This window comes from Marmota monax, unplaced genomic scaffold, assembly GCF_021218885.2.
Source record: "Marmota monax isolate L192 unplaced genomic scaffold, Marmota_monax_Labrador192_F-V1.1 WCK01_AAM20220418_F8-fsc00026, whole genome shotgun sequence".
NCBI lineage: Eukaryota > Metazoa > Chordata > Mammalia > Rodentia > Sciuridae > Marmota > Marmota monax.
The window spans coordinates 2,593,697-2,619,926 of record NW_026693108.1 but is presented as its reverse complement, the minus strand read 5'-3'; the positions used below and the strand labels follow the sequence as shown (position 1 = coordinate 2,619,926).

The window sequence follows — 26,230 nt, the reverse complement described above, 5'->3', positions numbered from 1 at the left end:
GCTGCAGTTGCCCACGGTCATCTCTGCCCTGGGGCTACTTGCTTTAGGTATCAGCGCTCAGCGGCTCTCAGAAAGGGTCTCTAGGTAGGGCACTGTGGGGGCAGGGCCCCGAGGAAAACAACTTGACCATATGCTTTTGAAGGGGGACGTGTCATGGAGTTCTGGCTTCGAATCCTCGACCCCGCTGTGTGTCAGAGCTCCTTTCTGCTCCGTCTGGAGGTGCCTGTGCTCTGTCGGTTTCCCCTGGCTCCCAGCCTGCCATGGCCAGGGTGCTGACACTTCCTGGCTTTTGTTGTACTGTGGCACAAACTCTGTTTTGAAAGGACAGGAGCATAATAAAAACGGATATGAAAGAAGGGACAGATGACATCACTTAAAATATTCAAGGAAGTCCACTCTTTTGGATGTTTATAATCTCAGCAAGTTAGTTGTTTGCAATGTGATAAGAGCACTTTTGATACACAGGGGGGATTACAATCCTGGTTGCCCTGACAGTATTCTTGAATTTTTATCTTAGACTCAGAGCAACAAACATAGAATTGAGGTCTTGGCTTGAATCCCGAGAGACTGGCTGGTTGGTTGACCTTGGGTCCAAGGTTCAGCATAGCTGAGCCACTTGAATTGTGCCTAAGCCAGCTATTCACCAAAATGAAAAAAGAAAGAAAACTAAGAAGCCTAGTTGTTAGAGATGAATTGGCATGCTCTCAAAATCTTACCCCAGAGAAACTGATGTTGCGTGGAACTTGAGTGGTTACCTATCCAAGGTATTCTGCACACCCGTTATAGATTCGTAAGCATTTTATGCCTCTTGAAGGGAAACCCTAAGCATTCCAGGGTCTCTGTATAAGACAGCCTCCCTAGTCAGTGGAGGCACGGCTGCTCCCGGGCCCTGGGTCAGTGCTGTGGGAGGGGGATACCCTGGCCTCCAGTCTGTCTGGTAAAAATAAACTCAGGTCAAGAAAGGAGAGCAAGCGCTTCCTGCCAGCTCCTGCCGTGGCTTTGTCTCCTTCAGCCCCACAGCAGCACCTCGAGGCAGGAAGGCACATCTCCCCATTTTCTAAATAAGGAAACTGGGGGACATGGGACCCGTACTTCTTGCCAGGCCACTGAGCTGCCATGCAAGGTCTGGAACCCATGCACACTCTTCCCAGATCAGGTGCATAGCTGTGAGATTTGCGCCTCACGGAGGCCCTGGGCAGTACAGAAACACCCAGCAGGACAGCAGCACGCTGGAGGCCCAGGAGCCCATCTTCCTGCAGACATCCAGGTTGGGCATGAAAGGTCGACCGTTAGGAAAGCAGGCAGAACTGGTCCCTAAGGTTTATAGCCCCTTTACAAACACGCTCCGCCCAGTGCCTCACACCTAAACTGTGTGCAGATTCTGAGTGAGCCGCATGGAGGGAGGTCAGCCTGAAACTTGGTCCAACCTGGTCCAGGGCCAGCTTGTCACTCACATGCTGACACTGCAGAACCCACCACCTGTGGGACTGAGTGTGTGTCATACAGGAATCAGGAGCCCAGCAGGCTAATTGGGGCCCAAAGGAGAAGGACTGGGGACCGCTGGGCTACAGCAGGGTAGTCCACACCAACTGGCGTCTGGACCCTCCATCACTGGTCCCAGCAGTACCTCTCTGCTGTGATCTGAAAGGTCTTGCTGCAGACCCTCCAGTGCAGTGAGTAGTCCATCAAGGGTGAGGTCACAGCACAGGAGCCCTGAATCTCTGCAGACGTCTGTAGCGGACGGGGAGCTTCTAAAAGCCTCCAGCTCTCGATAACTTGGCAGGAGAAAGAGCAAGGCAGATTCAGAAATCCCAGCCCAGAACCCGGGCCAGCAGGTGTGTCCAGTGGCTGTGGTGTGGGGTGGTGTTGGCCCTGGCCGCAGTGCCCCTGTGACATGGACAGTCAGTCTCACAAAGAGGAAGCTAGGGGTGTAAATGCCAAGCCTGCCCAGGCAGGGCCACTGCTGTGCTTCGCCTGCCCGTCCCTGCCTGAACCAGCCTCCCCCATGAGGAACAGGAATCTTATTGTACTAAGAGAATTGCGTGTTCTTTATTCGGTTCTCCTCAGATCTTTCCCCAAATTTAGCTCACAGGGAGGTATCAGACCAAGGTCGTCAACTGGAGGTACTTCTCTGGAATAGGTGGCTTTAAGGGATGGAGGTACTTCCCCTCTTAGGAGCCGTGTTAAGTGTTCACTCCAGAACCCTGTGCCAACTCTAGCCCAGACGTATTTGTATTCCCCGCCAGAGAATACCAAGAACTGACATGCCACGCGCATAATTAGAACTTCGTGTGGACAGACCGTGAAGTAATGTTGTGTTGCGTGATGTCTTGGTAGACTGTCTCTGGCTGAAGAGTGTGTAAACAGAATGGCTCGTCTAGATCAGAGGGCATTTGTTCTAAATGTAGCTGTGAAACTGCGTGCCCGTGAGACTGGCCGATCCTTTCTGCTGGGATCACATTGGTGCCTCTTGACAGTGGAAACCTCCTGCGTCCTGTTCTCCAGGCTGAGAGAACACTGTCCCTTAGGCTATGAAGTGACTAAATGACAGAGAACACTCCCTCGGGCTATGAAGTGTCATTTAGAAAGGTCTTTAAGATGGCCACATTTCTTACTTTCTTGGTGAGAACACTGACCCCTACAGGTGAGCCCTGAGTGAGTAGGACGTGGAGGTGGCCTGCTGTGTCCCGAGGTCGCCTCTCCAACTCATCCTTGCTGATTGTAGCTGGTAACTGAGAGTGATGTCACGCTGTCAGGGTACACGCTCCTCGGAAGAGCAGAGCCATAGAGCGCATGCGGCTCTAGGGGGTTAGTAGGTTGGCCACACCATCAGAGGCTGGATGGTCCCACAGTGGCGTCCTCAGACTGCCCAGGGGGAAACCTGTGGCTGCTCAGTCCAGGAGACCAGAGCCTCAGAACAAGGCACAGCCCTCTACCGAGGCTGAAGTCCCCATGGAAAGTTGGTATGTGTCGGTGTTCAGAGGCTGAAGATCTGGAGTCTGCTGTCCGAGTGCGATGGCAGGGAAACCTGGTGCTTGAGGAGAGCTGGGGAGGTGCACGTGTGCTGAGCCCCCCCCCCCTTCCTCCTGTTCTTCCAGGCAGGCTCCTGGCCTATTGGACAGCACTGTCCACACCCAGGGCAGGTCTTTTCCCAGTCCTGGCTGACCCACATGCCGGTCATCCCTGGAAGCACCTCACAGACACACCCAGAGAGCACTTTACCAGTGCTCTAGGCCTGTCCTGGTCCAGTCAAGCTGACAGCCAAGGTGGACCATCACAGAGGTTGTCAGAAAATGAAGAGACGTTCCTTCAGATGAAGTTGTCCCTGCAAGGTCCCTCCACATCACAGAGGCTCTGCGGGCAGAGTGACCGGCTCAGGGATGCAGCATGCTGTCCGAGAGTTCCTCCACAGGGGTTGTCCATACCCAGCCTCCTTCCTCCTGCCCACCGGGGCACGCTTTGCCTAGAATGTCCATTGCGGTTCTCCCTGAGCTGTGGGCATATGCCCTGTTCTCTGCGGTGTCGCAGTCTGTGCCTTCCTCGCGCCCTCCTGTGACACCATGCCTTTAGTCGTTAGGAGAAAGCCCTACTTTCCCAGTAGCATCTCTCCTCTTGTTGGGAAGCTTCCGTGTCTGTTAAGCCATGCTATTATTTTTATTGGGATCATTACCGATTTTATTAGCACTCTAGTTACAAAGTTGCATAAGAGTGCACTGATCCCCCCACATCTTCCCACCCGCCTCACTGGATTGGTGTGTGATTTTACAGAATGTAAAGATTTTTCAGATAGACATTGCGACGTAGCAGAAAGCCCCTTACGTGATGGGTAGGGATAGGAGGTGAAGTCAATGTGGGTTCTTTTTCCCAGTGTGAGAGCCAATGGGAGGGGTCTCAGCTGCACTCATAGGGCAGACAGAGGTGTGTGAAGGAGAACATTCCACGCTGACGGAACACCATGTGCAGTGCAAGTTCTGAGGCAGGTGAAAACAGGGGGTGTCTGTACTCAGCACCTTAAAGTCCTTAACATTCCATCAGCATGAGAAAAAAAAAAAAAAAACACTAAGTGCCTAGTTGGAGCTGACAGGGAAGAAGACTTTGGAGTGGAGGAATGGCAGACCAAAGGCTCAGAACCCCAGGGCAGGAGAGGTGAGCAGGAAGTCCCAGGGAGCAGCCAGGGCAGGGCCCCAGAAGGTGGAGGCAGAGTGTGTACCCTCTGAATGGAGCCTGATGTGGCTCCAAACTGAGGGATCGGTCCCAGGAACCCACCTCGCCAGGCATTAGCCATCAACATAAATATGGGGGTGACAGTCTACGTTAGAGATGGAGGCACAGGCTGGACAGGGAAGGTGATTTGTAGAAACTGCGGCTTCCCGTGGAGGCCTTTGGGTCTGGTCTCATCATCTCAGCTGTGCCCCCGTGTGTGAGCACATGTGCCTGCACATGCGTGCCAGCTCCTGCAGGGTGGCTAGCGTGCACCTTAGCTCTCAGAATAATGAACCCCTGTGGCAGCTCTGTGATGACGTCAGTAAGAGGGGCTTTAATGACTACGACCAGACCTCGTCCCTGATATGGGGAGGCAAATCCTGTGTCAGAACAGTCGCACTCTCTGGTGCCAGTCAGAGTGGGTAATGAGGGCTCTCATCTGAGACTTCTAAAATTGGTTTGATTTGTAACTCAGAGCCTTGGGGTCCCAGGCAGGAAGTCGTTAAGATCAACTAGAATTCAGCCATAGAGTCATCAATATATCTAAATTGCAATAAAATACACCTTCTGCTGCTTTAGCAGGTGGGGCTTCCATGGATGTTATAAGAGGCAGCAGATGCTAAAGACTTGGGCAAGAAAACAGGAAGTAGAGATAAAGGGTAGCAGCATCCAAAGACCAAGACATTAGGTGACAGGAAATGGCATTAGGACCCTGGGAATGCAGTGGGCGTCCTCAGCAGACCACACCTCATGCTCCAAGACAGGGTCACCTGCTTTCCAGAGGTCCTCGGTTTCTGCTCTTGAGGCTGCCTGTCCAGTGCTCTGCCCCAGCAGACTCCACCTGCATGGTCACTGGTTCCTGCCTGCCTGACCCCTCTACTGCCTCAGGTCCACTCCCAAGTCCACTCCCAAGTCCACTCCCTGGTCTTTGCTGTCCAGGATCCAAGTCTATCCACAAGATGACTCAGGATGAGGCACCTGATAAAGCCACACAGCAGACGAGATCCTCGGCAAGGAGGGTGCTCCACTCCTGGGACTCAGAGAAGGAAGGCAGGGTGCTTTGGGCAAGGCTGGGCCCTGTGCTCCAGTGGCTCCCTGGCAAGCGGCAGCACAGGCTCCCCTCCTTCATGTGCTGGTGGCAGGAGGCGTGCCTGCCTTGCTCACGTCGGACTTTTGCCTGTGGGAAGACACGGCTGGGACAAGGATGTAGGGCAGGAAATGCCAACCCCCCAGTCCCCCCACCAGCCAGCTGGCCTGCTTGTCTTCACCTGCAGCCTCAGGCCCACCCACACCTGAGATCACCCTCTCCCCAGGCCGGAACGAGAGGAACGTTGGCTCATAGCTCTCTGGCTGGGGTTCAGCTCTCATTCCTGTCTGCAGCCCCAGCCCCGTGAGCCTGGCTCTGTCTGGTGCTCATGACCCAAACGTGGACAGGACATCATCTCCAGGAGTACCTCAGGAATCCTCACTGCACCCTGCGAGGGGTGGCCATCCTCATTCCGCGCCTGGGCGGATCGTTCTCTGCCAGACTCTGCCCTTCACGCACCCTTGGCCTGCTCTTCCTCTCCTGGCTGCCCCTGGCCTCCTTCCCCCCCCCCCCCCCCCAAGTCCTCTCAACACGCTTAGGGTTCTCCCCGCCACTCCCCGCCCTGGAGTCCAGCAACCCATCTGGCCTGTCGTTAGCCTGCTTGACTGTCACAGGGATCAGTGCTGTACCTTGGGATGTGTTCTGACCTTGGCCTTTGGCCTCCTGCACTCTGCCTGCTGGCCCTTCTGTCCGATTCCTGCCTTTGGCACGCATGCCCCAGCACTCTGGCCATCCCAGGCTCTTGTATCTCAGTAAATCCTGTGTGGAAAACACCTCTGAGCTTTGACTTGCCCAAGAAGAAACTGAAGGTGGTCACATGGCAAAACTGCACTGGCACCTGTTGGCTGTGAAGCACCAAACATGGTCCCTCCTGATCATGTCTGCTGCATGACGGGCCTCTGGGAGCACTTACAGGACCTGGACTGCCATCCCAGGAACTCCTCGGCTCCCATCTTTCTGGCTGTCCTGCAGCAGACATGGTGGCCTGAACTCCTCTACCACCCTAAACCTCCCAGAGCCAGGAGGGAGGCAGTGGCCACCATGCTGGGACAGCTGGCACTGGTGGGGTCCCTTGGGGTTGTTCCTCCAAGTGGGCGAGCCACTTCTCCCTCCGCCTCCAGCGGATGACCATGGCAGGACGGCTCTTGAAGGGTGGCTTTTGTTGTGGGCCCTTGAAATGCTGTTAAAACAAAGGAAGCAGTTGGCTGGGTCTCCCACGGCTCGTGGGGGAGAAGGTCTTTGTTCTGTGTGTGCCATTACGGTGGTTTCCTTTTCTATATACCTTGTCTTGCTCATGCCATGTTGGAATTATTTCCTTAATTTCTAAAGCTGTGTGTGCGGAAATGGCTTATATTTCCTGTTTTGATAAACTAATAGAATTTTGCCGGGAACCTTGTTCCCAAGTTGGCTTTCTTCTTTGTTAGGATTAAAGGGTATTTCTAAAACGTCCAGCTTGACTGGACCTGTGACAAACAAAGACTTGTATAGATTACTTTGCCTTAAAACATGAAAGATAATTACTTTCAGCAATAAGAAATACTTACCTTTTATGTCACTTAGAATGGGGTATTCAATATTCCTCTGTAGAGGAAGTTTGGATTAGATGCTGGGGGCAATTCAACGGCAAAGAATCCATAAATTCCCTTTAGAGAATTGCTCTTTTTGGCTGGAGGTATATTGGCTTAAAAAGACTTCCTTGGACGAGACGTTTCTTGGAACATGTGGAGGACAAAATATTCTTTGTTTTAGGACAGATGAGTTTTGTTCTTGAATTTTCATATAAATTTGATTAATACTCATTTTTATGTGCAAGTTGGAAACAATGGCCACCATTTTTCCTTTCATTCATATATATTGTGTCAACTGTAGGGATACATCTGCAGAAAGCTGGGTGCATTTCCATGGATTTGTGCCCTAAAGGTACACAGACAATCATACAGGTAGTTAGATAACTAGTCTTAAGGAGTCTGAATCATTTATGTGTTTTTATTTCCTGGCTGGCATTCAAGTTATCATTCAGAAGTATTTCTGAATGTCCTAAATATAAACCAAGTCTGTGCTTGGGAGGAGTGGCATTGGGCAGTTTTCTCGACACTTAGAAACAGGAACATTCTTTAGGACGGCACATCTTTGCCCCAGGTGGGGAAGGAGGGCCTTTCCTGTCTGCCTGATGGTTCGTGAGCCCTGGTGAAGGCAACATGATAACTCCTCTTGCTGCTATGGGATTGTTCAAATGGAGGCAGAGCCAGCAACCTGTGGGACCGGATGTTCTCTTAATCTTGCAGCTGCTACTGTTGATCTCTGCTCTGAGTCTACTGAATCCCATTTATAAATGGCAGAGCAGAACCTCTGCTGGCAGACAGCGTCATTGGCTCAAGGCACAGAATTCTCTGCTTGGGCATGATAGGAACCTGGTTCAGGAAGCTGGAGCCTACATTCCCTGAGAAAACCCAGTGACTTTTGTTCTCCAGAGGAAAAGACTCACCAGGGAGTCTAGACCTTGCATCTAGAGTGATGTGAATGTGTCTGAGACAGATGCTGTGGAACTGGATGGATTCTCAACCATTCTAGATGGGATGATGCCGAGACTCCCAAAGACTCCAAGGAAGAGAATCCCCATAAAAAAAGCCAACCAAGATCCACCTCTATGTTTATCTATAAGCACCAATGTTTTAAAAAATCAGTAAATAAACAGAAGGAAAACCGGTAGAGTAGAGGAAGGGGAACGGAAGGCAGGAGGGGGAGAAAAAGAGGAGGCACTGGGTACTAAAATGGAGCCAATTAAATTCCACGTCAGTACAATTAGGCCAAAATGAACCTCACAAACACGTTAACTATGATGCACTAACGAAGGTGTTTGTTTAAGCCAACCAAGAAATCCTTGCTAAAGCTTTCCACTTTTACCTGGAAACAATGCTGGTTGCCTCCCAGTTGGGTGGAGTATGATCTGAGTTCTCCAGAACATGCCTCTTGGACTGTACCTTGCCATCTGGCTCCTGAGCAATCCAGGTCATTCCCAAGTCCTGTGATCTCATCAGCACAGTTGTGCTGGCCATCAGTCCAGGACAGGGTAAGATTCAGCAGGAAACAAAGATCCCTGAAAGGATAGATTTTAAAGAAGGAAAAGAGAACTAAAAAACGTCTGGCACTTTGACTGGAAACCCAGCATCTGCATCCTGGGTACTAGAGCCCCTAAGTCCACAGAGTGCCAAAGGAGACCTGAGGGTAGCATTTTCCTAAAACAGAGGTGGCTGGGTCTACTAATCATGGCCCATGAGACACCCCACCTTCTACTGCACAAAGATGGTTCGTGGCCTGCAGTTCCCTCCGGGGCTCTCCGAAGCCCCTTTCCACAATGTCAGCCCCACCATCCAGTGCAGAGCTTTGCTCCAGATGACTTGGCTTATATTTGGGACATTCAGATACTTCTGAATGATAACTTAACGCCAAGGAAAACCTGGGCTGCCTGACTGCCTGGAAACTGGGTTAGAAGGCAGGTTCTGACCCGGTAGATCTCGGGCGAGCTGGCTGCATTCTCCCTGGCTGCAGGGGGCCTGCTGCTGCTCGGTCCCTCCCCTTCCTTCCATCTCCTGGTGAAGCTGCCTCCAGGTCTGACCTCAGTGTGCCTCCTAGTGTCCTCACCCACACGCCCGCTCGGGTCCTCCACGACCTGTGGCCCTCTATTGCCACACAGGCTGTGTTTGGAGAATGCCACCTTCCTCTCTTCCTGGTGTGCAGACAGCCCACTGGATCTTATGTTGATGCTGCCTTGAGCTTCTTGCCCACACTCGTCATTTGCATTTGTTGTCAAAACCGCCCCTGTGGCTTCCACAGCCCTGGAGCTGCCGAGAGAAGTCAGTGGTGAGGACGTTAACCCCCTGGGAGTGCGGAGTCTCTCCCAATCCTGTTCATCCCTCTGCCTCTCTTGAAGGAGCTGATGCTTCAGAGGGGCCAGGTCTTCCGTGTGGCAGGTGACAAGATGATTGACATGAGGGACTTGTGTGTGGTCCCCAGCATGTGTTGGCTCTTCTGCTAAAAGAACGGGTGACCCCTCCCATTTGAAATGGTCATGCATGTGGGAAGCAGCTGGGGCCTCTGGTTTGAGCACTGACTGGTGCCTCTGAACTGTCTCTGTCCTGGACTGTAGTGCACCCACGGGTTGAAATTGAACCCGGGCTGGAAGTTGGGGATGCAGCACTGTGGGGGCATCCTGAGAGTCAGTTCACCCCAGTTCAAGGTGTTCTTGACCCCTGAAGTGGCAGGAAGATCTTGCTTGCCTGGGCCAGGAGGGTGGTGGGCAGCTCTGGGGTCTCCTCTTAGTGGTCATGCCCTCAGGCTAAATGGGCACATGAGCAGGACAGGAGCATGGTCTAGCCAAGGGACAGGGCCTGAGTCAAGTGAGCCTCTGTGTCAGCAGGTGCCACTCGTGATCTCCTGTTCCCGACTCACAGTCCTACCCGCTCTTCCTCAGAGCATCAACCAGAATTTCATTTAGGTAGGTTCAGGCATCTGTTTTTTCAATCAGCCTTCTTGTCTGTGCATACTCCATGAGGGCAGGGAAGTGTCCGGGCTGTCCCCACTTTACACCCAGAGCCCAGCACATTTGGCAAGAATGGACTGAGGGAGGGAGGGAGGGAGCCAGTGGGTTGTAAGGGAAAGAGGATGAATCGGCTCTCACCCTCTAGTGGTTTGAAGTTGGGAGTGCCAGGTGCCCTCTCCTGGATCAGGGCAGGAACACAGGCTCCTCTGTGCCCAGAGCCCTGGGTGGGACGGGGATTGCTGTGTGGGTATGAAGGGGAGGTATGGGGAGGTCACCAGCTTCCAAAGATCTTCAGTATAATTGGTCACCTTGGGCCATGGGCCCTTCTTCTCCTGGATGAAGGACATCCAAATAAGCAGGGCTTGGCCAGCTCAGCTGAATGGTGTAGTTTGGCCCCTGGCAGGAGTACTTGGCACACCTAGAGCAGGTCCGTGGGAGCCGTCCTGGGAGCTTCATCTCCTTTGAGCCTCCATGGAATAGTCAGTGGCCAGGTGCCCCCGCATGGGACTCTGGAGAGCAAGGGGTTGAATGCTGCACTCTGCAGTTTCTGCTGCTGGCAACTCAGACTTGAAGTGAGGAATGGATGGAGGCTATAATTGACATTTCTTTTTTAACCTGCAATTCTGTAGAACGAGAAATGTGAAGTGCTTGGAGAGACCTAGAAGAACTGTGCAGGAGAGAGGCTTGCCTTCAGAGACTGAGTGGACACTCAGGCCAGAGCCAGCTTCACTCTGGAGACGGAGGAGGGGTGGGCGGAGCTGACCAGCGGGAGGACCGTGGTTTGTCTTTAGGTCTCGTGGCATGGCAAAATCAAGGCAGAGCCTGTCAGTGCTGGTGGGAGCTGTTGCTACCCTCCTGTGGGATGGGAAGGGGGGACGCGATCCTGGGCTCATGGGGTCCTTCCCTCCACTCACCCAGCCAGTGCCTCGGGAAGGCATTTGAATCGTGAGAGGCTCAGGTCAGACGTGTGCAGTCTGAGAGGCCATCTGGAGCACTTGCCCTGCCCAGTTAGTAAGTACTTCTGTCTGTCCTGGAACCTGGCATTCCACTGTGTGGCCCTTGAGACCCTTGTAGATGCTGGAATTCACAAGAGTCCCTCTGAAGCACAGGTGAGCTGCCCATGGGAACACACACACACACACACACTCGTACTCACGTACTCACGTGCGACTGGGAGGTCTGAGACTCAGGGTGGCATGGTCTGTGAGGGGCTGCCAGCCAACCATGTGTGCCTCCTCCCTGGTGAGACGGGCACCTACCCCCTGGCACACATTGGCAAAGCACAGTTCCAGGAAGGGCCATTCCATTGTGAGCAGGTCACGGGGAGCTCATTGCTGTAACCGAATCCAGTGAATATCCTAAACTTAGAAAAGAGAGTCTGCTCCATCAATTTGAAACCCTTAAAATCTTTCCAACCTATGATTTATACACAAGGATCTGGCAAGTGACTCTAAAGTCAAAATTTAAAATAGCATGTGAAACCCCATAGGGGGAGTGAGCACAGCCCCCACCCCTTTCCCAGCAACTGGCAAAGGAACCGCTGGGTCAGCTGGGTTAGCTGCCAAGGCACCTATTCATATCAGGGTCACGTGTAATGAAGTATGAATGCGCTGGCCCATCCAGGCCGGTCCCATTGGTGCTGAGCGCAAGCCATGAAACCTACAGCTTAACGCGAAGCTGTGATCCTAGAGTCCAGAACCATGGAAATTGTGTAGGTAAACACCGAAACCATAGAAAATCGCCTTTGAGGGCATAAAAGGGTTTTATATGTGTTTACTTTTACACAGTAGAGCTCCAGCAGTCTCACTACCTCACATGGGACAGAAAGATAATCAAAGAGAGATTTAAAAGGAGGTACTGGTTTCTTTAAAGGATTTGAGACGCTCAGACTTTCTGGAATTCTTCAAAGCAGTGACTGATGCATCAGGCACTGGATTATTGTAAGAATTATTATAAGAACAGAAAATATGTGGGACTCTCAAACGAGGCGTCTCCGGCGGGAACGGTGAGCTCAGGAGAGGATTTGACAGTCTGTACAAAAAGAGCCTTGAGGGACTGCGGAGGCCCGAGGTCAACGCTGGCCGGCCAGATGGTTCTGAGTCAGACGTTTGCTTGTCCTGCATGTCCAGTGTTGGCCGTGGGCAGAGTCTGCACTGGGCAGGACCCGCAGTGGGGCAGTGGCCACGCCACCTGCCTCTCCACGTGCATGCCCACAGCAGTGGGGACAGGGAGGATTCTGGCTCAGATCTGCTGCAAAAACCTTAGAGGAGTCCCAGTGCCCATCCTGCCGGGTCACTGAGGCGTGACTGAGGGGAAGGAAACACTGTGGCAATGTGAGTGCTGCTGGACACTGGACAGTCCTGTTGGCCGGGGGCTTTGCTTGCACAACAAGTTTTGGCCCAGGGACTGACAGGGGCTGCTGGTGTCCAGAGCCCCCTTACGTGGAACTGCCCGCTGCATGGGCCCTGTGGGCACATCAGGAGTTGCTGAACGGTGGCCAAGCATGACAAGCCAGCCTGAGATCCTCCCTGATGACAGGCTGCACCAGCTCACCTCGGGGAGGGGTCTGTGTAGCTCACCTGTGAGGAGAGGACTGCAGCGTCTCACCTGTTGGAGGGCAGCTGTGGCATCTCACCCGGGGGGAGGGCTTAGGCTCCCCTGGGAGGGGAGTGGGGGCCAGGGCAGCAGCTTGGCCACTTGGAGAACAGGAGGAAAGAAGGTAAAGCCGCTCCTCCTGCCGTAGGCAGCCAGCAGTCTAGAAGAGCCAAGGCCCTCCATGGTCGATCTCCGTGTTCTTCTCTCATCCATTATGTTGAAATCGAGGGTGGGGAACCCTTCTCCCCACTGGACAGGCCAGCCAGGAGCCCCTCCGTCTCCAGTGAACCCTTCAGAGTTGCAGTCACGGCAGGAGCTTCCATTCTGCCTCCCAAGGACTCAGGTCCTGGGGGAAGCCTGCTTCCTCCTCCCTGCAGATCAGCCTGACTCCCAGAGCAGGAGGGACGGAGGTGGCTCTCTCTGCAGGTGGGCCACAGCTGCGTCACAGGCGATGCCCGTGGTGCAGGGTTTCCATCCTGCCAGGTGCACCTTCTGCCTCTTCACAGGGCACCTCCCTTCTCTCGCTAGGCTCCGCGTAAGCTGGTGGGCCTAGAGCAGCCTGGCCTTGGGTCCCACCCCTGTTCTTTCTCGGCTCACTCTGGCCTCTCCAGGATGCACCCCTGTACCTCCAGGCATGAAGAGGAGCTGCTTCCTGCCCTGGGCTCCTCATTCCTACCCCAGCCCTTGACCTGTGGTGTAGTCACAGAGCAGTGGCCATCTGCATTTCTCCTGGACTCCCTGGGTTCGGGGAACATTCTCAAGGCATGCAAGGCCATTGACCACAGAGTGAGCAACCAGGCGGCAGGGACCTGGGGGGTGGGGATGTGCCAGATAGACTCACTGATTCCACCACAGGGTGCCTGGTGGGGAGGCCCGGCCTGCTGGTGGCAGGAGGATGGGAACTCTACCTTCTCTCGGCTGGCAGTGAACCCACCTAAAACTGTCCTAAATAAATGCTTATTGAATATGTTGAATGAATTCTTGGTTTTAGAGTTGAGAGGACTCCCAGCAGGTGGTACTGTGACCCATATTGTAGATGACACAGTTTAGGTCACTTTCTTTGTGCTTGATTTTTGCAGGGTGTGAAGAAGTACGATGTGCCCTGCGGAGGGAGAGACTGCAGCGGCGGCTGCCAGTGCTACCCGGAGAAAGGAGGACGCGTAAGTCAGAGCGTCGCCGTAAACACCTCCTGACACTCCCTGACACTTCTGTTTGAAACAAAAGTGCTTTAACTCACCTGGATAAGTCAGTGGCTTGCCTTGTTAAGAAGTTTAATCCACAATGTTCTCTTTCACCAGCACAAGTCATAATGCCAAATTGGGCCCATTTAGACCACTTTTCCTTTTCTCTCGTTCACTGTTAAGAAGATGTAGGTCCTCCCTCAGCATGTGTGGGGGGCGGGTTCCAGGACACCACTGGGTGTCACAAGCTGACGCTCAAGTCCCTTACGTAAAGTGGCATAGGACTTGCATGGAACCACACACATCCTCCTACACTGCAAATCATTCCAGATGACTTTTAAACCCAAAGGCAACATAAATAGATGTTATACTGTACAATTTAGGAAATAAAGACAAGAAAAATCTGTACAGATGCAATATTATAAAAAAATATTTTAATCCATGGTTGATTAAATCCATAGATGTGGAAACTTCTTCCAACATGGAGCGCAGGCCCTGTGGGTATACACATGGGCATATGTATACACATAACGCAATGATGTTCGTACTTAGATTTTACATAAACACATACCTTGCAAAAATATTATGGAAGAGAAAACAGTTGCATTTGTACTGCAGTGTAGGTATGCAAACTAGAGAGCATTGGCCTTTATACTATTGGTAGTTATTCTAAATTTAAAATTATTCATTCCCTGAATGCTCTTTATATAGCTCATTTCACAGATAAGCAGGGAAAAAAAAGGCTACCCCAAATTATTACAAGAACACCTGGCAGAATTTGAACTCTTGACTTATGTTGGGTTTAATGTGTTCAGTGCTTAATTGAAGAGGTTGGTTTCTTGCTCTGTAGCCTCTGAAGCAGGTGTTTGAGTCTTTACTTGTTTCTAAAGATAGTCCTTCTGCTTAGATGTCCAGATCCACTGTGCATGTGGAGGTGTGGGAGTAGCACTTCACTTTATGCCACAGAGTTGGTGTCTCTGTCCCCAGGATTCCTGTTTTTCTGCATCCCTGGTGACTGCCAGGTGGTGGGAGGTGGTCAGGAATTCTTGCCTGCAGTGCCATTTTTGCCAGAAATCACTACAGTCCTGGGTGCCCAGTGAGTCTCCCTAGCAGAGTCCTGAAGGCAGTGTTTGAAGTGGCTGTGCCCACTCCTGCCTCTGGCTGTGGGATTCTGCCATGTCAGGTTCTGTCTCCACTCCAGAGTCCCCCCCCACAAGACATGACCCCTAGTATTCATGGCCAGGACCCCTGGTCCGAGCGGTGGTTCTTTTTGCTCCCCTGTGACTGATCCTTACCCTGGGGCTGTGCCTGAGGTCAAAGCCATCTCTTGTGCTGTGTTCATCGGGTGATGCCATCTGTAGACAGTGAGCTTCGGCTTTAGTGAGGGGCTTCCCTGTTTAAAGAGTCGTAGATGAAGTCATTTGTCATTTAACAAGGAGACAGATATATATATATATTTGCCGTCGCATGAGTTTTGACTGCCCTGGGTCCCCTGCCGTTGGTTTTCCCAGCAGTGAGAGGGCCCTGAAGACAGCGCCTGGCTGCAGACGCTCCCGTGCACTCGGCTGGCCCTGCCTTATATGGACACAAAGCAGATGAATCAGCAGTGTGCAAACATCTGCGACTGGCGTGTGGGGTGGAGTTCCGTCGAGAGGGCCGCAGTGTCCTCTGTGTACTCAGCCAGACAGGACTCGGCCCAAGGGCTGAAGCCGAGGGCTCTGTTCTTTCTCACTTCCTATGATTGTCTAGTGCAGAACTAGGACTAAATTTTCCATATTGCCTTTACAAGAACTTGGTTCTTCAGTAAAGACACTAATTGTGATATGTCAACAGACGCTGCCACCAGCATGCCCATGTACTCTGTCGCTCTGCCCCAGATCTTCTCAAAGAGGTTTTTGGAAGGAGATCCCTAAGGTCCCTAGGTCTCTGAGCAAGTTCACGGCACAGACACAGAAACCTTGTTATGGCCCAGTGTTCCCAGCCTAGGAAGCAGCTGCATCTGTGTCTAGTGAGGTCTAAAGCTGACCCTCTGGTTCATTTGGTAGCACTAGTAGTCCAAGTCTCAGGTGGGCTTGGAGTCCCTCTAACTATTCAGCAGGTTGTCAGCACTGATCAGATTAAGTAAAAATGTGGCCGCTACCTGAGCAGTTTGTGCAGGAGGGAAGACACCATCCCCGCTGTGCCGCTTCCCCATGGCTCACCCTCCCTGTCCAAGCACTCAGGTGGCCTGACACTGCACAAGACACACCTGCGACGGGGCTGGACAGACGTTGCTGGGATGTTGGACTGGTCAGCACCCAAGGCAGTCCGTTAGTTCTGGGGTGCCAGTGCACACTGGTCAGTAAGATGACAGAAACAGCCGACAGTAGAAGGAGAGAGAAAACCCAGCAGAGGGAGAGAAGCACCCGACCTCGCCTGTCCCCGAAGGTGCTTGTCAGGACGATTGCCGCTGCTTCTTCAAAGCAGTTACTAAGATGCAGCATCAATTTCAATACTGCAGACTTGGTGGATTTGATCACCGACTGTGAATTGATAAATGGGTCGAACATTTATTGGCTAGCAGGTTTATCCAGATGTGGTTTTGCAGAAAGCGGGGCCACATCTGCCCTACTTTGGGGTCGATAGTATTTTTTAAGTAACGTGATACATAAAAATGGCAGTTGGACAGTCTGCTGTCCAGAGAGCTGCGTGCATAGTTTGTTCTTTCCCACAGCTTCCCCTGGGGTCCCTTGCCATATATTTTCCCCCTGGTGCTACTGTAGCCGTGATGACACGCCTCCCAGCAGGCTCTCCACCCCCATCCTTGGCTAACTCCACCTTATATGGACATGGTACCCCAGCCAGGGTGCTCCTCACCATGGCGACTGCCAACAGCAGAAACTGCATGTTACTGGATCACTTTTGGACTCTAAGCAGAAATCGCGAGCATACTGTGGATTCCAGTTCCAAATGAATTCTCGTGTTACCGAATGAATGAGCTTTGTGTAAAATGTATGGAGCCTGATCTTGCACCCATAGTTGGTAAGCTGCAAATTCTCCTGGCAGGGAGAGAATTGCTTCTTGTGGGCAGAACCACCAAGCCCCCAGATAGTTCCAGCAAGCCACAGAGCTGGTCAGAGCTGGGAGACACAGTGTGATTCCCACTCGGGTCAGGAGGCGAATGGCCTGCATGGTCTCACACTCAGATTGTGGCAGAGGTCTGAAGAAAACCCACATGTTGGAATTCTACTCAGGAGTCTTGTGTAGGTGGGCCTTGGCCTGTGTCTTGCAGGTGGGTGGAGATGGGTGGATGGGAGGGTGAGAAAATGCATTCTTTGGCTCTGGCTGTAGGCTCAGGGCTCGGGAGCCCAAGATGAAAGAAGACTGACAGCTTCGGGGTTAGGAAGGAGAGGGGCATGGCCAGAGACGAACCCCAGCAACTGGCAAGCCTCCTCTCCAGGTGGGCTGCAGTCACGGTGCAGTGTGCTCTCCTGGGTTCCAATCATACATCTTACCTGCCCTGTGGATAAACAGGAGTTCAAAATAAAACTGAATTCCTCTTTGAAGTGACTCAGTATAAACCTGGGAACCCGTAGCGCCCCATGGGGCTGCGTCGACGGTGCAGCTCAGAATGTGACATGGGCTGGTTCCCATGGCCCTAGTAGCCCTGTCCGGGTGGTTTGGAGAGGTGCTGCTGCGGCACGCCTCTGTTCACACCAGTGGCCAGTGTCCAGGCAGACACTTCTGAGTGGCACGCAGCATTCTAAGCAGAAGTCATCGCCAACGTGTCACACACCAGCATGGCCCAGAAAGGACAAAGAATCGTTCAGCAGTAGCAGATACGCCGCCTGGCTTCCGGGCGACGACCCTGTCTACACGGGACTCACCCGCTTTCCAAACTGGGGGGGTTATTTTTAGTGGGATTTTGGAGCCAAGGTGCCCTGGCTCCTCCTGAGCCCAGGAGCTGCAGCAGCCCAACTACTCCACCATTTCTGTGGGGAAGTAGGTCTGGACGAGAGCTGCCCAGGTGTGAATCAGGCAGTGCTGTGCCCGTGACCTGGCGTTCCTTTCCCATCTGTCTCTGTGAGAAGAGCCCAGCTTCCTTCCAGCAGTCAGCACCCAAACACGAGCTCTGTGCGTGTTGTATCAACTGCAGCGTGCAAGGCCCAGGCCCAAGAGAAGGGATTGCACCAGAGAATAGTGGAAGGGAAGGGGTCCCCAGCAGCACAGCCTGCGTGAGTGAACAGGGACAAGCCCAGTAACCTCAGCAGAGAGGGGCAGGGAGGCGAGGGTAGAGGGGGACGGCGGTGGGGGACAGACTGCACAGGCCTGGGAGGCCATCTGCTGAGCCACTTGACGAGCCCCCTGGAGACGTCTTCCAAGACGTCAGTTAGCTGATCCAGGGTCACAGAGCCCTTTGAGAGAAGACTAAGGCTCATTCAGTTGGATCTGATTATAGGCCAAGAAAATGCTGTGGAAGACCTGAAATGTGGCCCCAAACACAGAATAGATTGCATTTAGCCTACAAGGCCACTGAAATCTAACAATAATATTTATTCATTCAGCAGATATTTATTACATATCCATCATGTGTCAGCCACTACATGGGCAGTCTCACCCCTGGCCTGCTGGCATGATACTCCAGCGCCACACTCTCCTGGAGAATCGTCCTGGGCCAGGTTCAGTCTGCACTGTCCAGCATGGTATCTGGGTAACAGACGTGTGGCTAATGAGCAGATGAGCTAAATATTACATTTTATTTTATTTCAATTAATGAAAATCCAAGTGAAAGACACACGTCGTACCTGGTCCCACACTGCACATCAGTGCCAGGAGAATAGGAGAGGAGATAACACAGAGCCAGTGCGTAAGAATGTGTCCAGAGATAAGTCCCAAGTTGTCACAATGGACAATGGAAAGCCAAGGAACAGTGGAAAGCCAGGCATCATGCAAGTAAGACCAGGATTTGTAACCGGTGGGCTCATAGCTTTACAAAATAATGTTATCTCTAAAGTAACCCAGCCCAGGGCACAGGACATTGGAAATGCTGGACACACAGAACCTTCTAGTCACCCAACAAGGGGAAGGTCTTCAGCCTTCACCCTTCACCCTCTGCCTCCCCAGGGCCTCTTGGGGAGACTGGGCTTCTAGCTGTTCCAACATGAGCTCTGACCTGGACCCTCCTCACCTTCCAGGGGCTCCTGGTGTGGTGGCCTTGGCCAGCTTGGTGATCTAGCTTGGACTCTTGAGCATAGTGTGGCTCTTCCTCTCTTTCCAGCAAGATTGCAGGGGGTATATTCTTAAGGTGGGACTTTTAGCAAACTATTGTGAAAATGAGTTAATTGTGCTGCTAGGGGAAAAGAAGAAATTGCAGTTTCTGTTCCCACATCCGCTCCCTGTTCTACCCCAATATGATGAATATTAAAGGTCAAAAGGACTATCGTGACACTGTTCAGGATTTGATTCCAAGAAAAGGCAGGTTGGAGATCACCCAAAATGAAAAGGACATTATTAAAATTCTAAATTAATAATTTCAATATCACTTCACCAAATAGACTCAAAGAACACCATTAGACAGAATCTGATGTTTGAAGGTCTGTATTCAGGTGACTAGGGTGGAGCTCGGTGGTACTGCTTGGCACACATGAGGCTCTGAGTTCCATCCTCCATACCTCCAAAGGAAGTTAGTGTTTTAGAGAAGAAAAAAAAAATCATTCCCCGTGCTTTTACGTTCAGTGCTGGAGATCGTACCCAGGGCCTCACACACCCCTGGCCACCACTCTGTGACTGAGCTGTATCCCCAGCCCCCATGATCTTTGAAATCACCATTTCCTTTGTCTGAAACATGATAAATTTTTACCCTGGATTCCATTGTTTCCTATCAGTAAAATGCATTGTTAAATAATAGGAATCATGAAAGTCTTTGGTTAAAAATTAATCATGGCAGGGTGGCCTAACACTTATCGACTTCAACAGATAGTGTTCCCGGCACAGCTACTGACTGTGACAGCTAAGCAGGTATTTGCAGAACCCTGGAGTTAGCAGAGAACAACTTGATGTAGGTTCAGGTCTTTTTGGCAATGAGAAGGAAGTGCTTGCTGCCCAGCCGTGTTGTGCCTGGGCGCAGAGGAGGAAGTGGAGATGCTTTGGGACTTTGTGTTTCCACTTCTCCTCCTCCTGATGGACTCTATATGCATGAACCCCAAAGATGCTGTGGCAGCCTGTGCCACATTCTTCCATCACCTCTCCTGATTCCAGGGATTGCTAACAAGAGCTGTCCCTCAGCACCTTCGTCCATCATCTGCCACCCTGGAGAGGCCATTGTCTTTTCTGAGAGAGCCACACACCCCTCCATGTCCTTCTGGATTCACATCCAAACAAACCAACCATAGAGTGGGGATTGTCAGAGCTCAGAGCAGGGAACAAAGTCCAGATAAAAGTCAGCCCTTTTGTTCTTAGCCAGACTCCTGGCTGGCCAGCTGCTTTCTGAAAAACCGACTAGAGAGCAGGGCCTTTCATGTGGGTTGCAGAGGCACAGAAGTGACCCTGGGGGGCAGCAGTGGCTGGTACAGGCGGGCAAAGGCCCTTTCATGGGCTCAGGGAAGCGAGCTCAGGGAACTAGGTGTCCACACAGGCCATCCCACCAACAGCAGCCACAGAAGACCATCCGGCTCCACCCAGAACCGCCAGCTCTGGGGAAGGGTCCTTCCTCCCAGAGCTTCATGGGAAACATGGGCGTCACTCCATGCCCAGGCAAGGGGAGCGGCAACCGCTCTGTGTCGTGATAGGAAGCCCCACCGGCTCCCGGCTCCCGGGGAGCAGGACCCACAGTTCCACATTCTCAAAACCCAGCGAAAGCTCCAGCTGCAGACACCCTTCCTGTCCACCTCCTGGTGGGCTTTTGGGCAGGGGAGGCGCGGAAGCTCTTCTCCTTCCTCAGGAGAGGTGGGCTGTCCTCAGGGACCTATTTTGCCTTATTCACTTCCCAGTTCATACTTAATGAACAGTTGCAGGGTTTCTAAAGAAGACCAGAGCAAAGTCTTTCCCAACGACACACGTTTCCCAAATGCCACCAAGACAGCAGAGGCTTCACCTCTGTCTGGGTCTCCCCTGGTGCAACGGGGGGGGGGGGGGATCTAAAACTGCTGGCTCTTTGCGTGGGGCACACACCTTCTGCCTCGAGGCTGTGGGCCCTGGAGTGCTGTGGATTGTTCCAGGAGGGTCTGCCTGTCCATCCTTGTAGGCAGGCTTCTGTCCCACTGCTGCAGTAATGAGGAAAGAACCAATCGATGGCTTTGCAAAGTTGGGGAATGAGCCTTTGCGTTTCCTTTTAGACAATGGTAAAATAACCAGAAGAAAGTGTGGCAGAGACGGCTAAACCCAGCAATCCCGTGCACATCTTCCTCCTGAGGGGCCTCTGAGCTTGCCACCTGGGGAGTGGGAAATGGGTTCTCTCTTCCCTGTCTTATTTTTGGCATCTTTAAACCTTGGGAACTACCCCATCTTCCATGTTCAAAGGGCCAAGATATGGTACATCCTTGTGTCGCTATTATCGGCATCGGGGTAAACATTAAATAAATTAATTTATAATAGTTTTGAGCATTTCAAAAATTTCCTAAGAAGCCAGCCAACCAGAGGCCCAGAGCAGCCTGCCAGCCTTAGCCCTCTGGCACCTCCGCCAAATTAGCTCACTGTGGTGTAGACAACTGGATCATTCAAGTCTTCAGATGTCGGACTCATGGGAAGCACAAAGCAACCTTCAAAAGACCATGTGGCCCTGCTGCTTGGAAAGATCAAAATACCCCTGTCCCTCTCTCTGTGCTCCCAGTCTAGAGGCTTAAATTCTAGAAGCACCAAAGTAGAAACAGACTTCCTAGTGACCCAGCACAAGCCCTGCACGAGGACAGTTTCCTCCCGGGCCACACTGAGGGCACTGAAGACCCCCCATGGGAACAACAGCTTTGTATCCCCGACACTGTTAGGATGGATAATTCCTGAAGTTGGAACCAGAAAGAAAGAAAACAAAATGGAATGGAAATAATTAAAGCGGGGTAAATGTCGTCCTTGGCCTAACAAGTCCTCAGTCCCATCGTCAGCATCAGTGATTTATTAAATTGTTGTCTTGGTAGGTTTCTCTTCAAACTTGGAGTCTGTTTTAAATAACAGAACAGCAGTCGAGCGAATTCTGTGGTGAGGCTGGTCTCTGTGGTAGGAGTTAAAGTGCCCACGTGCGTCTGTGTGGGAGCGGTTGCTCTTAGGAAGACCACATAAAGTGGTGGCTGTGGCGTTTTAAGTCTGTGAAGACGTTGGTGAACTGTGAGAGAACCCGAGGTCAGTTTTGGGTGCTGTGCCCTGTTCAGCGTCTGTCCGCGAGGCCCGCAGTTCTAGGTTCGGTGAAAGGAACACTGCACGGCCTTTGAGGACAAGGCAGCACATGGCACCTTAGCCCAGCCTGGAGAAGTGGCCGGGCAGCGGGGACACGGGCAGCAGTGTGCACAGTCTCTAGCAGGCTATACCGTGTGCCCCGAGCTGCAGTCTGCAACCTAAGAGAAAGAGTTGGTGACTATCCCGGAAAATTCATCCAAGCTGCACAGGACACTGCCTCCCTGTTCGGCCTGGAGTGGTACAGACACCTTGTATGTTTCTGTGCACATCAGTCCGGAACATTGGCCAGGCTTCTCCCAGCCTCATTTCCAGGAAGGGCAGAGAATACCCTGAGACTGTCAGATACCTTCTGGTCTTAGCTTCAGGAAAGAAACCGGGGGATTATAGATTAGCTTTATATCTGTCCAGAATGAAGTTCATATAGAACTTGGTTAAAAGTCCTGCACTTCATTCCAAAGTATAACGACCCAACCCTTAAAAGTTGAACTTAAAAGCTTTTCCTCTTCAAAGTGGAACCTGGGGAGGACTGTTTCCTGACATTGAGTCCCACCCTAAAGGGCAATTCTGTGGGGCTCCTTTCCCAGCATCCCTCGAGAGACCCCAGAGAATGGGCTGGTGAGCTGTTGGCAGAGCTTTCTTCTAGCCGCAGGACACCTCGGTTCCACCCCCAGCCTGCAGGAAAATGAACAGAAAAGGAGCACCTTTCACCCCCATGACAGGTGGCCCATCAGGCCAGAGTGACCGTCAGTGGCAACGAAGGGGGCACCACAGCACATGCGATGGTCGCTCCCACCAAAGTTCTTGGGAAGATGGCGGCACAAAGCCAGCCTGACTCAGGCCTGCCTCCTCCTTAGGAATGCCATCCTCCCAGTCCCACACACAGACCCTGGCAGCTTGGGCACCTCGGGATACCCCAGTGCAGCCACCTGCTCGGCCTGCCCTGACCCAAAGAGATCCTCAGCCTGCCAGTGAGCTTTCCCTCCCATCTCCTCTGCCAGCCCCCTCCTTAGGAAAGAACGTGATTGCCGCGCCTTTCACACCTAAGTATTAATAAGCGACAGCTTTGAGAACACCCAAGTCCTGACAGTTTTCACCTGGAGACTTGTACTTCACTCGGATCCCCTTCCTCAGGGGGTCTCGCCTCCCTTCTCAGACCTAGGCTTCTGCCTGCTGCCTGGCCAGCGCAGAGTAAGGAGGAACGGTGTCCCCAGGTTCAGAAGTGATCCTGCTGAGACTGTCCTCCGTCCCCATCACCCTGTGTGCCACGTACAGCGTCACAGTGACTCACAGCAGTGCGTCTCTACCAGATTGTTCTTTTGCTTTCGGGAAGTGTGTGTGTGTGTGTGTGTGTGTGTGTGTGTGTGTTTCATTTTGACTGCTAGTCTTCTATTTGTGCAACTAATTTTTGACCCTTCATCCAGGATTTCACTTTGATGACTGTTAAGTTGTTGGAAGATGTAGCTGCAGTCTCTGGAATGGAAATGGGGAAGTGAGAGTGTCCTCCCGCCCCCTTGGGTTTTTTTCCCCCCCTCTCTCTTGTCTAAGTCTGATCTAATTCAAACACAGACATTCCATGAAGATGGCTCTGGACCAAGAAGGAGATTTCTAAATGTTAATTGCCACTGGTATTTTTAGGATTTTATTTTGAGGCTAGCATTAATGAAAAGGAATATCTAGCCATCTGCATACCCTCAAGTAGAATAATCAGACTAAGGAAGCAAACAAAAAGAACTTTGTGGGTGAAAACAAACTCCCTAATTCCAGAAGATTAAAAAGACTTCTTTAGGAGAAAATAAAATTTAGCAAAAAGGATGCCCTTCAAAATGTCAGCTATCTGGGAGGAAAGATGAGTAACGGAAATGCCAAGTTGTGACAAGGATGAGTAAGATCAGCCCTTTATGACTGACATTTACAGAGGCCGAGGACACGTCACCACCATCCTGGTCCTTCCCCAGCAGCCCCTGAAGAGGTGAGGGGCAGTTCTAGATCCAGGTCATTATTCCCAGAATTAAGATGCAGCAATACACTGAGCATGCCCAGGACTTCGGCATGTCCATTGTGTGTGTGTGTGTGTGTGTGTGTGTGTGTACAGGTATATTTACACTTGTGTCTGTAAATTTTGTAAGTATTTATATACTTTGTGGATGTGTGTTCCCAAGAGGATCACGATTTACTATCGCAGAAAACACTTTGGTTAACTAGTGTTCAATGTGAGGTTTTAGTAATTTTTAGCATTTAATCTCGTCTGAGAACTTAAAAAGAAGCCCAGTTTGTACTTCTTTCATGTCCCGAAGCGTTATTTGAACATACTATTGCCTTTAAAAATTTTATCCCATCTGTGACCGATGCTCCTGGTACTTTAAGCAAAACATTTTGAAGAACACCAGGCTCTCTGCGTCCTTCTTTGGCGGCTCCCTGACCTTTGGCTGCAGTCAGGGAGGAATCTGGGAGAAAGCTCTAGACCTGGGCTCAGCTGGGTTTCTCGCCCTGCGGTCTGACGCGGACAGTACGGAGCCCTCGCCTTCGTCCTTCATCCCGCTCTCCCCACCCTGGCCCCACAGCAGAGAGTTGGCTGTGCGCCACAGGAGCTCCTGACACAGATGTGGTGCTGCTCAGGATGGGAAAGGAGGCCCCAGATGGCCAGGGTCACGTTCCCAGCCCCTCCCCGCCTTCTCCAGGGAAGCCGTGGCCCACTCTGGGGGTTTCCGAGTGTTCTAGCTTTCTTTCACAGAAGCTGGCACTGCAAAGGAAGCATGATCGAGTGGGTGTTTAGTGAGTGACAGCGAGACACTGACCCTGCTGGCCCTCCCTGGGCCCATGGCCTCTCGCGGAGGTGGGTCCTTTGAAAGAGGAGCCAGAGGCCCTCTCACAGGGTGGGATCAGGCACAGAGAAAAGATTCCCCCAGACCCTTCAACAGACTTTTTTGTTTAAAGCAATAATAATTTTCTGTCTCTGAGGACCACGTGGATCGCCCCCTTTCCTGTTTCAGTCTCACGGTTCTCTGGTGGACAGGCAGGAATGGGGAGATGGGAAGGGTCATTCTGTATGGTTTCACTTCTCGTTCATCCCGTGGGCTTTTTGATCAAACTGCTCAACGTTAGGCTATCGTTTTGGACTTAGAGATGTTTCAGTGTTTGTATCTTGTTGCATCTCTAACACATTTCTAGAAGATAAGCTTTTTTCTTCTCTGTAAAGATCTTTTCTCCATTTGCCTAAAAAGATAACCTGAACTTTCAATTTAAGCAGACTGTTGATGTTCTGATAGTTTTCTACAATGCTTCATTTGAATCACATTTTGTCACCACTACAAGAAGCGTGTGGTATTTTTAAAAGTCTATATGAAATAATCATTAGTATCTTGTTCCATTAAAAAAAAAAGAGCAGGTGTTTCCTCATTCCCCTTGGCAGGCCTGTTGTTTGTCTTCTGCTGTGTGCCGGGGCCTCTGTTGTCCCTGGCTGCACAATGACTGTCATGGGAGGGCATTGTTTGGGCTCACCTGATTTTTCTTTCCAAAATTCAATATAGATCCAGAGGTATGGTAGCCACTATAGAACTCTCTGCCCTGTTTCTGAATAGCCATGTGGTTTAGTTACTCAAGGTTTATTTTTGTGCACATAATATTTCCTAGCGATGGGATGTCCGTTGCCTGTTTTCACAATTTTAAAAGGAGCATAATGATTTAATCGTAAGCTTTTCCTATGAAGCTATTACTCATTTGTAGTGCTAGTTCCCTTTCAATAGCCCACCTGGGCTTCAGAGTACTGCACTGCCCTAACTTCCCAGGTTTCAGGGTCTCCCTCCACGCGCCTCGCAGCCGGTGATGACTGTGTGGTGAGAGCTCCCCACGGCGGGAAGGTGGCCCCGTCTACCTTTGCAGAGCCTGTGCTTGATGGGACCTGCATTTGCTAGCACATCGTGAATGTGCTTTCTCCCTTCTTCACAGAGACCCGCCTTTCAGGGCTTAGGGGGTACAGTGCTGACTCCTGTCTGTAAACGGAGAAGTCAGAACAGTCCCCCTGCCACAGAGGGAAGCAGCCGCCACTGGAAATGTGGGCACACGGTACCCCCAGACTTGCGGCCCAGGCTGTCTTCCTCTGTCCTAGGTATGGTTTTGAGACTCCACAGAGACTGCTTCTGGTTGTGCCCCATGGCCCTCCGGTAGGGCCTCTGCTCTTGAGTACTCGGCTGCAAACATCCTGCTCCGCCAAGCTCCATATGAGGATCTCTCGGTCTTAGTGCCTCATCCTCCCCTGACTCC

The 26,230-nt window shown here is 51.7% G+C and overlaps 1 protein-coding gene across 2 annotated transcripts in view; it reads left to right on the top strand.

Annotated features, from left to right (window-relative positions):
- Col4a2 (collagen type IV alpha 2 chain) overlaps positions 1-26,230 on the top strand; it is a 152,103-nt gene that overhangs the window by 30,038 nt on the left and 95,835 nt on the right. For both annotated transcript variants that reach the window (XM_046454778.2, XM_046454777.2), the window contains exon 4: positions 13,505-13,585. In XM_046454778.2, coding sequence (XP_046310734.1) covers positions 13,505-13,585 — 81 coding nt within the window. The remainder of the gene's footprint in view (positions 1-13,504; positions 13,586-26,230) is intronic.